Genomic DNA, 12,875 nt, shown 5'->3' with positions numbered 1-12,875 from the left:
TATTGAATTTGATGTGTTTTACGTCTGGGTTGCACTTGTTTTTACTTCTGAGATACGAGCGGATCAGGGTTTGCTTTGAGACTGCACTCCACAGCAACAGATGCGACATGCTGCAATTAATGCGTGTTTGAGACAGCCCTCAGCGCTGCGTTGGTGCCTTTCTTCGTGACGAGAAACTTGGCAAGGAAAACGTGGCTTTATTATCATCAATAACCACTCATTATGTCAGAACGCGTTATGTTCTTCCAGGAACACCTGAGACTGCGCGTCCGGACCCACGGGGCAGGTGTGTGTCTGTAATTAAAACACTCCCGGTGACAAATACCAGTCGTCGAGTTGCAGGGCGATGCGTGCGTGTCGACGACTGTTTACCTGAGAGATGCCCTCTAACCCTTTGACGTTTAACGAAACGAGTAGCGCAACTCCGTACGCGGAGCTCATGGAAAAAAGAGGCACGTTTTCTCTCTAATATATGGCGATGAACGTTCATTGGCCCCGGCGTACCGCCTCCATGGTGGTACACCCCGAAATGCAGAATAGACGCGATGTCAGATCTGGACTTAACCAAGAGGACAAACTAAAACGCCGCCGTTTTGCTTTGTTTCCTTCCTGCGGGCTGCAGGAGAGCAATACAGAAATGTAAATATTGGGTTTTGGTGCGCGGGCGACATGGGCCTCGGCAGGCACAGGTGGGAAATATGGTCCTCGGCGCCATACTGGGAACCACATGGCCGCGCACAACATGGGGCAAAGAGCAGCACACTCAACTGGCAAAGGGTTTTTGTGCTTGGACAGTTTTCAATATACAGTATTAGTTTCGTCTTCAAGAGCACTGTATGTGTCGACCGCGGGCACAGATGGGACGGAACAAAGAGGGGTTTAACCCTTACAAAAGCCCCGCCGGCGTTTGACAAGGCAGATATGCGGTGGACCGAAATGTCCTCGTCCGTGACGGACGAGCGACAGCTTAGAGCGGAAGACCGGAAACGTGCGCGGCGCCGTCTTTTGTTGCGTTCTGATTTTCGTGGACGTGCCTCTTGCCGCTCGCCGTCTTTTGACCGCTTCCACTGAGGATTGCCGTTTCTTCGCCTCCCTCCATATTGACTGTGGCGCTCATGCTGCGTGCATTAGACTCCTCCCACGTCGGAGGGGAGGCTCGAAACGGATGCGCTTTGTCCATTCATTAATTGCATGATGATATGGGGCCGCCCCCCTACGTCTGCCGCACGCCGGTATGGTGCTGGGAGGAAGCTTGTATCCATCTGGAAGCAATAAACTTTTCTAGAAGACTGCACAGTTTTATTTAATCTTGAGACTTCTCGCTGTGCCCCAAATGAGGGCCGTTCCCGACGTGTCATTTTAAATCAGCCTCATTTTTCGCCAGGGAGCAACGCTGACGGTGCCGCGGACGGAGGTGGGCTTGTCTGAGGGGCTGCTGTCTTTACTTCTCTTCTCGTAAATGCCACCGGAGGAAGGCGCTGAGCCCTTGTGCAAACGCTGCGCGCCGAGAGCGTTCCCTTCCCGCCGAGTGACACTTGACATCACGTTCGTGGCACCCCATGCGGGATAAACCCAATAAAAAGCACCAAGGCGCAGCGTTCCTCCCTCTAATACGTTCTTGCGCTTCGACGGGCGTCGCTTGCCGTGTAAACGGTGGCGTGGCCTGTTGTTGATGCTTCGCACGGGACGTTTTGTCACATTCCTCTGTTGTACAAACATGTTCTGAATGTTAAAATGCCAGGGAAAGCTTGGCTCCGCTTGCACCGCATGCGTGATGGATGCACAAATAATTACGACCGAAGCGGAGGAAAAGGCTCGCTTCTCGGCTCGCTTTGTCATCAAACGTGACCGATCGATCCCTCGCATCGTATCGCCTGTACGGCCAGGATCGGGAACATATGGAACAGCCGGTGCAAGACCGGGTTCGTCGGCCCCGGGGGCACAAATGCCACCGGCGTGGAGATCGGGTTTCCGATGCTCATTGACGTGAGCAGCGTCGCTGTCTGTGGTGCAGGCCACAAAGAGAAAAGCAAGACGCCCTCCCCAGAGTGTCCTGGGAGGGCAACACAGCCTCTGACATGACAAAATGAACCACACAGGCACAACAAGCTGCCCACGCACCTGCCGGGGTCACGCGTGCAATCGACTCTCTGGCCTGACCAGGGCAAATGATCACAAAGCAAACCGCAGCTTTATAAGTGTGTGTGTGTGTGTGTGTGTGTGTGTGTGTGTGTGTGTGTGTGTGTGTGTGTGTTCGTTCAGCGACTGACCCGTTCTATATCTTTTTTTTCGTACCCGTTGAACAGATAAGGTACGGCTAGAAGCGCTGCAGGTTTCCAAATATTTGCATAATGCGTCATTCATAATGGAATTTGAGGACATGTAACTGCAGGAAAATTTCCACTTAAAGAGAGCCATGAAGTGCGTGGAAATTATCAAATGCTTGGTAACATTTCCCTTAATAGATCATGCAGTTTGCCAGCAAGCTCGAATGTGTGATATTGTGTGCCAACATTTAGACATAATTGAACTGAAATTCAGCCAAAGGTTTTGTACTGTAAATCTCAATTGCATGGGTGCAAATTACAAAACATGTTCAGTCTTGTTTCTTTATTCGTTCTCTTTTTTTTTCCTTCCCCAATCACCAACAACAAGCAGGTATTCTTCTTCTTTCATGCTGTAAATACATTTATTTTAATAATAGGCATCTTGGGCTGATCACAAAACTTGAATTGTTCGTTGAACGAATATAAAAATAACTGGTGTTTGGGGGACAGGAGACCATTTCACTGAGGAAATGCATACTATCAATAATCACAACATGACGTACTAGGGCATACTTTACTTTATTGTACGGTTAAAATCAACAGTTTACAAATCTCCTTCGTGAGCATAGTATGAATCCAAGCTTGTTCAGTATCTTCATATTGATGAGAGTAATTAGCAACATCATACTTAAACCCTATATGCAGCTACTCGCATGATGCATACTGCTTTATACGGAAGAATGGGACAATTTGGTTGTACTCAGGAATCATGTCTGCATTTAGATCTCTCCGCCTGTTGGCGTAATGCACTTCTGCGGCGTTTTCGGAGATGTGCGTCACTTTGGAGAAAAGCGAATGATTCAGGCGTACGGTAAATAATAGTAAGTCGTTCTAAAAAAAATAGGGTACAGTATGAAGAGTTATACAATTGCATTAAAAAGGTTCTGACATAACGTTATTGTAAGCGATCGAAGGAGTATCATTTCTGTACTAATTTCTGTGATTCTTTAATAATGAAATGAAGCAATTGACTGTTACTGGCCATTAAAGCCAGTTAGTATTTCATGTCTAGTACAAATAATTTCAGTGAGGCACAGGCAGCACTAACCAGTGATCGAAATGATAGCGAGAGGCCAAAAGTACTCGTATCAAGACAACACAGTGATTGCAGCACCAGCAAAAGCACCTCTATATGTGTATAAGCTGGCTTTGCTTTGGTGGACCAAGATTCCACTGTGGTTCAGCACTAAGGCTGTCTCCCCCCTCCTCCTTCCAGTGTGAGATGCTTTCAAACTCAGTTCCACTCTCCTTTATTATGGGCCATGAGCTCATAACTAGTTCCAAGTCCTGAACACCAGAACAGACAATTTACAAAGAAGCAGGCCAGCGCCGCGCCTGTATGTCTAAGTGTGAGAAAAGGGCGTGAAAGCTGTAGGCCCCTTGCCTTTGCTTCGAAGCCAGTGTGTCTGAAACACTGGACATGTGCAGAAACTGCGAACACAATTAGCGTCAAGCAGATAAAACCCACTCTAATCCTGTTTACGGTCCGCGTCAGGCAGATGTGCCAAGATTGATTCAGACAGACTCCCGGCTTACAGTAATGTTGTCGGGGAGGGGTGGCCACCCTCGCACCCTCTGTGTCTCTGGCGCTCTCCTGTACGTTGCACGAGTCAGAGTGGGCTCGCCCCTCGTCCCCTTCCCTCAGATAGCTCTTTCCGAAGAGATTACCTTTATTCCCTGTAATTAAATTGACTCCTTTTTATGTAGACCACAATGGGAAGGGCCACATAGTTAAATAAATAGCATGATATCTAGGAGTACAGCTAAACCCTGAACATGAACAGATGGTGTCGGGTATCTTGCTCAGTCATGTGAAAAGACAGTTAATGTTCTGAAACACAGCGATGCAGCCAGGCTACGCCTAATGAGGGAAGGGTCTGATATGAAGAGATGTGTCTAATGTGGGCTCTCCTAATGAAAGAGCAGGTTCTGTGTAGAGAGATGTCTAGTGTGGTGTCTCTTAATAAAGAGCAGGTTCTGTATGAGGAGATGTATCTACTGTAGGGTCTCCTAATCAAGAGTAGGTTCTATATGAAGAGATATATCTGCTCTTGGGTTTCCTAATCAAGAGCGGGTTCTATATAAGAAAATCCATCTACCGTAGCGTCTCCTTATCAAGAGTAGGTTCTATATGAAGAGATATATCTACTCTTGGGTTTCCTAATCAAGAACAGGTTCTATATGAGGAGATATATCTACTGAAGGGTCTCCTAATCAAGAGTAGGTTCTATATGAGGAGAGATATCTACTGTTGGGTTTCTTAAAGAAGAGCATGTTCCTGCGCATCAATGGGGTTCTTCTAACGGATGGCAACTTCTATTGACGTTTAAGATAAAATTAAGAGAAGCTGTGTTTGTGGGAACTGTAGGTGCAAGATTGTCAAATGTATGTTTCAGCCAGCCATGGACAGCTTTGTAATTGTATCAGTTAATTTTTTCTAATTTGCAAAAGCAACGATCATTCCAGATAAAGTTGCACGCTGTCCAACATAAAGGTAGGAGTGGTTGACTGTCGAAAATGCAACGTAATTTATATCACACATAGATGTACACAAATGAGCCCGAATAAACGCTCACAAACACTCTCATACATAGAGACTTATTTTAGTATCCCTAACTGCAGTGTCTTCTCCCAGGGGAGTCGGACACCCGGAGGCGGGAGGAACACGTGGAGCTCAGGGATGTCTTTGCCGTGAAGGTGAAGCGGCGGCGGTCTGTAGGCCAGCAAACGGGGGGCACGCTGTTGGGCCTCACGTTGTTCTGCTGTGCGAGGAAGGGCTCCAAGCTGAAGGAGCAGACGATCCATCTCAATAACCTGAGCGCAGACCACTGTGAAGTCTGGTTCCAGCATCTGAAGGACCTCCTGAGTGGTGAGTGTATTCAAATACATACGACGACTGTTTGAAACTCACTGCGGTTAAAGCAAAGCTGTGGGTCCAGACCATCTCTATGGTGTTCTTGAGTGTTGAGCGTCTTCTACGGTATTATGAGCTTTCAAAAGCAAAGTCCAGAAAAGATGTACGTCTTTTTTGTGAAGTGTTGTTTGTACCTTGTGTTTCACTTCGTGGTATACAGTCAAATGTGGTTAATGTGAAAAATTTTAAATGGACATACAGTATCATTCTAAACACTGTACTAGAGAACACTTGATATTTTTATGGTCCAAAGAGTCACTATGCACCATGTGTCGTCCCTTCTGAACTTGGCGTCGTGTATTAGAAACCCGGTAAGCTATGAAGAACAGTGGATGAGTGTCGGACACGAAGGGCTGAAACCCCTCATTTTTGAGATGAATTTCGAGATGAACAAAAGGCTTGACTGCTAGTTATAACCTCACAAGCCATCTTCTTCAAAAATCTCAGAGTACACTGTCATCTTTTTACCAAAAAACTCTTTGACGCCCAAACACAAGTGACTGAGAAATTGTCTAAGTGTGTGTTGTGCTGAGACTGAGATGTACACGAAAGCTGGAAGTGCCTTCTTCGGGTCAACCGAAGAAGCAGCGGGCCCCCGTTGTGAGGTGGGGCCGCGGGCCATGAGAACCTGCGGGAGCTCATCCAGGGAACAGGTTGGTCCCGGACGCCCCCCGCAGTTTGTAATTATCTGTCCCCGTTACTACGTTGACTGCCAAGACGTGCTGCCTGGACCACGGCTGGAGGCCCACCAGACATGTCAGCTGTCCTTCTAGGGGTCCTGAAAGAGCCAGCATTCAGGTGGGGGGCCGGGGTTCTCGGGAGCATAAGCAAGCTCCTCCGCTCGCTCGCTCGCTTGCTTGCTTGGGGCAATCTTTCTAGAATCGCAAAGGTCTTACATGGTCAGCAGTTTCAGGAAACATCCTCAATCATCATAAAAGGGTGTGAGCAATCGGCCGGCGGCCGCGGTATTAGTCAAGCCCGGTAATCTCCATTAATCCCTGTATTAAGACACCGCAGCGCTTCCTTCAGACACGCTCTGTCTCCACCGTAATCTGGGAACATCCTTAAAAAAAAATCTCGGCATGTTCGCCACGCGTATAAAATACCGAAACTATGGTTTTCTGCGTACGCGGACCTAGATGAGCAAATGCGTGTTGTATAGTGTGAACGTACAAGAAGTGGGAACCGCGCTCTAAGGAGGCTCTGCCACAACCTGTTGGGACAGCTTGTTATTGTTGATGATGTCTTGTTATAATTCCACCAGGACTGACAAAGCTGTATAATCCCTGGGATTGGAGCTGGCGATCACCAGCGCGGGGTGATGTAACCCTCGTGTCGCAACGCGGATGCTGGGTGGCGGCGGCTCCGGCGCCGAGTCACAAAGCGCACGCTCGCCCCGTCGGCCTCCGCTGATTCGGTGCTGCCTTTGTCTGAGCCATCATCCCCGCGCTTCCCCTCCGGCAAACTAAATTTTAAGCAAAACCTTGTTTTAGGGTCGCTCTCCTGTCTCCTGAGACAATGGAAGAGAAATGAGGAGGAGTGGGGGTGAGGGGGGGGCAGCGACTTAGTTGTTTACATGAATTCATTAACATAATTAAGATAACCTGCCTTGAGGGGACCTGAAGGACACGGCAGAGGCCCGTTTTATATCGAAAATGAAAAATGCGGTTTTTGTCCGGAAGCCCACGCCGTTAAATACCGGTCAGTTATTCCATTTAAACCGAATCATGAATATTAAACGAGGCGGAACCCCAGCGTTCGCCTTTTTATGTTTTCCGAAATTTATTTATCGCTCCCGCTTCCGAGAGCGAACGCCGCAAGCGCGGAGCGGAACTCGGCGAGCGGAGAGGGGACTTCGGCTGTCGGATTAATGAGGGCGGTGCGCCGCTGTGCGAGCGCGATGGCGTGAACCCCTCCTGGTGCCGTTTGCCTTCATCATAATTATTTGGCCATTTTCTTGAAACAATCAGGCGCTGATTAACAAAGACATGCTGGTATCTTGCACTACATTAGTTTCCCACATTAGCCGACCTGGGAAATGCATTGCTGGTGCCACATGTCGCTGCGCATGAATGGCCCCTGAAATTATACCTTGATGGCCTCTCACAATAGTAAATAAAGGATGCGGTCCGCCTTTGTCGAAGTGGGAGGGTCCCCTCTCTTGTTTTATGTGCTCTTAAATCGGCGGGGCCCAATCTCTGTCCTGCGCGAGGGGGGGGGCGCTCCGTACGCTGGATTACAGGAGCGCTGGCAGCCCTCACCTGTTCCAGAAGGCCTCCGCGCGCCCCTTGCCCGCGATTCCCAGGGAGCCGCCGAATGCGGGCGCACAATGGAGGGTGTGTCTCGGCTGACACTCGGCACAAAAGGTGCACGGAGGGCCAAAAGAACAGCCCCGCTACTCTCTTTGAGCGCCGGACTCCAATTGCCCCAGCGGCAGGAAATCGCCCTGACAGACCATGCTATGTGCCGTGACGCATGAGGCGCGGGCGTCCGGCTGAAAGGTGGCCCGGCGGACGCAGATTAAAAAGCCGCCGCCCGGCCATCGGTCCAGCCGGGGCCGCGGGCCAACGCGCGGAGCTCCCGCCTCCACAATAGTACCACCTGTGCAGAGCGAGGCTCTCTTCTGATATCCTCGCGCGACACTCTGTGTACCGCCGCTGCCTTTTCTAAGCCCCCTTTCAAAGATTACCAGGCCGGTTTCTGTAGGGCAGGTCAATCAGACTTCACGTGCCCCACATCTTATTACCGCGCTCGAAGAATGTGCCTTGGTGCACTTGTCAAAGTGCGTGGTCACACCTAGCATCAAGCTGAACCTTATTGTTGCGGTGGCAAAGGGCCCCAGAAGGAGAAAGAAAGGGGCTGGGAAGGAAAGCCCAGAGTTCACCCAAAGGGTCGCTCCCGTTCACGCACCGGCCATTGTTCGCCTCCTGCTTTCCTATGTGCATTGGAATAAGGCTTCCCTCGTAACGCGGAGCCGCGGCTCCGTAAACCACTTTCTGACTTGTTTAACTTGGCGAAACAAGTCCGTTTCCAGCCGCTTTTTCTAAAATGATGCAAACCGTCGTCTCTGGGAGAGCCGATGCCGCTTGCTCTTCGCTCGATGTCGTCCGCCGTGCCACGTGACGGTAAAGTGCTTCATTACTCGCGGCTCTGTGAATCAGTAACCGTGTTTAACGGCAGGTACACATGCACTTACCGGGAGTCCTGGTGAAGGAAATTGCCTTTGTTTGCGCAGCAACGTTACATATTAACAGGCTGCTGTTCCGAGAAGTCGTCGCCAGCCGTATCTATGGCGACCCTCTTGCCGGTTTCCATGAAACGTCCCCTTGCTCCAGGTGGGCCGCGGACATGCGCCGCGTCCTCGGAGCAGGTAAAAGAGATGTGGGGAAACCAGAGAGCCCGCACAGATGCGTGTCAGAAAGGAGGCCCCCGCTCCGCGGGGTCTCTTTGCGCCCCCCGTGTGCCGCGATACCCCCTGGGCTCGCTCTCCACTTCTTTACAGCTCACTTAAATGTGTCCAAGAGGGAATCGGTGTACAGTGGTAACAAATGGCTAGGAACAGGGCTTTGGACTGGACAGCTGCACGTCTCAGGTAGGAGGTTATTCTGGTGCTCTTTAACAAGGTCATCCTGAATTAGTTTGATAAATCTGCTCTGATTTCAGACCAGAGGGATCTCAGGGAGAAGGGGGCGTTTTCCGGTTAGGCGGGGACAGGAGACACCCCTGTGTGCGTGTGTGTGTGTGTGTGTCTGACTCCCAAGCGGGGAGAAAGGGAGAGGGACCGCACCGTCTGCTCCGGGGCCTCCCAGCGGAGCCCGAGCCGGCCTGGCAGATGCGCGTCTCGGCGGCGGAGGCATCGGCCCGGTGTCACTTTCAAGGAAGCGGTGCACGTCCACTTACTGAGCGCGGTCCCGCGGGACACACCTAGCCCAGGGGGGAGGGTATCTGTCATCTCTCTCCGTGGGGACGGGCTCCATCCACGGTGAGCCTGAGAGCGGGGGCCACTTTGCGGCACCAGGAGAGGCTCACGGTGGGGTGTCCTGCGGTCGTCTCGCGCGCAAACCCGGAGCGCTTCCTGTCCCGAGCCTCTCGGGTGCCGGTCCCCGAGCGCAAAAAGTCTCGGACGCGAGAAAGAAACCGCGAAAAATACATGTTTGGAATGACCGAATCTTACATTCGTGCCCGTGTCGGAAGTGTACAGCGGGAACTTTAACCTCGCATCGCTTGGGCAGTTTTCCCTGTTGTAAAGGAAAGTCCACGCAGATAGACGCTTCGGCTGGCGCGATGGGATCGTGGCGCGGCGTTTACGGCTTTGTTTTACTTGAATAGATACGCGGGAATATTTTAAGGCTCGATATGATCCTCTGTGAATTAATTGGAAACGATACGCAGAGCGCAGTCCAAGTATCCAGTCTGCTAATTTATCTTGGAGACTTCCAGGCAGATCCTACCTGGTGATCCCCCTGCTTGAAGGGACAAATCTGGAGAAGGCCCGGGCTCCCCCACCGCTAATCCACGCTAATGCCAGTTCCTGACATGCAGCCAAGCGCCCCAGCTTGGCAAGGGATCTGAGGAGGGCACGCGCCCAGGAGAAGCGCTGTTGAGGCCCGAGCGGGGGCCGGGGGCCGGGGGGGTGGGGTTCCAGCAGAGAGCCCGGCCCCATCTTCCACCAGCGTCTCTAAATCCGTCCCTTGGCCCAACCGCGACGGATCCGGCCCTTGGGGGGGGAGCCCTGACCTTTCTCACACCCGAGCCCCTGGCCCGGGCTCGGCGACGTGGGGGTGCGATCGCTCCGGAGACCAGCCAGCCAGGGATATTGAAGGGAGGAAAAGCAAGACATCTGTTCCCGGGGATTAGCGAGCGTACCGCGTGCTCCTGGAGGCTCATGGGAGTGCTGTGACCTGCAGCGGAGGGGAGAAACAGGTCCTTCATTGTCCCCGCAATCCAGGGCAGGTTCAGCGGCATGGGGGTCAGGTAGCCCCCTTCCGCGTTGGGGAAAAACTAAGAGGCCGATTCGCATCGGGGACCACGTCGTATGTTTGCGATTTATGATATTCGCAGCGTAACGCGCGGGGCAGAGACGCATTCCGCATTTATGCCTTCGTCGCACGAGTCCATTCGCTGTCGCACAGGCAGCTACTGGCGGCAGGGCGGCGCGACCAGTAGCGCGATCAATATGACAACCGGACCACATGAGGTCATTTGCTGGTGATAATGGGACCGGCAGCCCCCCGAGGTGCGTCTCGTCCTAAGAGGGCCGCTGAGCCGGCGTACACCTCGGGTCATGTGATCCCTTGCAGCGGCTGAGCTCTCCAGGGCTCTCTGCTTGCGGGGCTGTATTTACGGCGCCGCGCGGCATCAGGCCGCAGTAATGGCCCTCGGGGGGAAGGGGGGGTGAAACACTACTACCGCAATGAGTCACCCGCAGAAACACTAACCAAGGACAGCGGAGGACTCGTATGGGCCCACCAGGTGGCCGCGAAGCGGTCCGCAAATGGCACATATTAATCCTGACGGCTGACGCCCCGGACGGTGCGGCCCCCCGAGCGCGGACGCGGCAGCTGGGACCCTCCCGCGGCCGAAACCGCCGCGGTGTCGGCGCACCGCGCTCCCCGAACCGCCGCGTCTTATTTCATCCGACGCGACCCGCGGTTCCGGTCCTTTCGCAGGGCCGCGTCGAGGATTGTGCGGGATCCGCGGATTCCGCTAACGTCCTCCGCCCGGGTTACGGGTTCGACAGCCGGGTCTTACTTTACGTGAAGAATATGCTTGCGCGACCTCTCCCGTCGAGAGCCGAGCGCAGCTCAAGTTAAATAGTCGTCCGGGTGGACGCTTCTGCGCGTCTCCTGGTATGTAGGCGTGCGGAGGAAGCGGCGGCGACGGGCCGTGTCCGCGGAGGCCGGAGACGAGGAGCCGCCGGGGGCCACGTTTGACGCGGCACGCAGATACGGGGCTAATTAAACCGGGCGACCGCAAACCAGAGGAGCCGCCTCCGCGCCCTGGAGTCACGGGAAACCCAACTCCTTACTTGCGGCGTCGCCTTTCAGCGGCCGGGGAGGGGTTTCTCCCCGCACCGGGGTGGGATTATGTACCATAGTAACTAATGGCTGCCAGCCAGCAGCTATGTTTATCATTGTAAATTTCCTTAGCCTGCCCCGCCCCCTACCCCGTTTACAGGGCAGTTACCATAGTGCATGTGACAAACCAGCTTTTATGCGGTGCTTTTTCGCACACGTTTACCGGACGCCCCTCCGAAACGTGCGCCGTCAGAAAATACACATTACGTAGATTCCGGTTTACAAACGCTCCGGGTTTGGCCACTACAGTATGCGATGACAATAAAAGTTATTTGTTCAGAAGATCTGCAGTGTAACCCAGACCTTTTTAATAGTTGTATGATGTAAGGATCGCTGGGTTTAAGAGTCTTGTTCTGGCCTTGTTAATCCAGCGCTGTTATGGTGCTTATGAATATTCATGAGCTCTGACAATGGGTCACTGGGACGATGAGAGAGGAGTTTGTGTTATTTGTGGCAGGTCACAGTTTCCATGCTACATATACAATTAGTTTTTCTCTTTTTTTTTTTTTCGGGGGGGGGGCTGTTTTTCTCTGTCTCTTTTTTTCTATACCTCTGCGTCCCACACTTCTGTAGTGCCTCTTTACTGCGGTAAAGTGCAGTGCAATGCAGTTTTTCTTCTATCGCGCTCTACCCTGAAGGCAGACTTGAGTGCGTCTGCAGGGCACGTATGTGGGAGGCATGGTATTAATTTCAAAGACGCACCTAAAATTGTGCCGCTGCTCTGTGTGTGTGTGTGTGTGTGTGTGTGTGTGTGTGTGTGTGTGTGTGTGTGGAGAAGGGGCTGAGCTGTATACCTTCACTCTGATAGTCTGACCTTGTAGGAGGCCTTTCCACTTGATCTACCTGACCTGTGCCACCTGCCCCCTGACCCCCCACCTTTGTGTGGACGATGAGCCCGGGAGAAGTTGAGCGGGATCGTGGGGCCGTGAGATGTCCCGCAGCCCGGACCCCGCAAAGTCCGCAGAGGCCGAGGGAGAGCAGACCCCAATCGGAGACGATAATCGCGTCCCGAACAAGGGTAGCTGACATGGGGGTCCTGGGGGCCAAAGGGCCTCTTTATTAGAGACACCCACTCGGGTCTTGCGAAGACACCGCACGCTCGTGACCCTTTCCGCTGGGGAAATCGAGCCTCGCCGCCGGGGAGCCCGCGGTTACGTCGGCGCACGTGCCGCTGCTCGAAGACGAGCTCATCTAGGAGCGGGATGAGGATGGCCGCCGATAAGTTTCGCTTTCGTCTCTCGCCAGGTTTCGCGGACAGACCCAAATCGCTGAAGGTGTTTGTGAACCCCGCCAGCCATCGAAAGGAGGCCTACCACGTCTACCGGGATGAAGTGGCTCCCCTCTTCAAGCTGGCAGACATCAAGACTGATGTGACCAGTAAGTCCCGCGAAGCGCTGATCCCAGGTTAGCTGTTCCGCTGCCTTCTGTCGCCCACTCTCTGGAAAGAGGGGGCTGTTAAGATGAAACCGAACACTGAGCGCCGGCGAAGGTGGTGGATGTGCGCTCGCTCGTGTGTGACAGATTACACAAACGTGAGCGCGGAGACCAGGGCTCGGA

The 12,875-nt window shown here is 52.7% G+C and overlaps 1 protein-coding gene across 1 annotated transcript in view; it reads left to right on the top strand.

Moving 5' to 3' along the window:
* Positions 1 to 12,875, top strand: part of cerkl (CERK like autophagy regulator) — a 34,976-nt gene that overhangs the window by 5,299 nt on the left and 16,802 nt on the right. Inside the window, exons 2-3 of the mRNA XM_029247107.1 lie at positions 4,963 to 5,196; positions 12,564 to 12,695. Of these exons, the coding sequence (XP_029102940.1) occupies positions 4,963 to 5,196; positions 12,564 to 12,695 (366 nt within the window). The remainder of the gene's footprint in view (positions 1 to 4,962; positions 5,197 to 12,563; positions 12,696 to 12,875) is intronic.

This window comes from Scleropages formosus, chromosome 21 (genome assembly GCF_900964775.1).
Source record: "Scleropages formosus chromosome 21, fSclFor1.1, whole genome shotgun sequence".
In the NCBI taxonomy this organism is placed as follows: domain Eukaryota; kingdom Metazoa; phylum Chordata; class Actinopteri; order Osteoglossiformes; family Osteoglossidae; genus Scleropages; species Scleropages formosus.
Note: the sequence above shows the minus strand (reverse complement) of the source record. Positions and strands in the feature narration are given on the sequence as shown.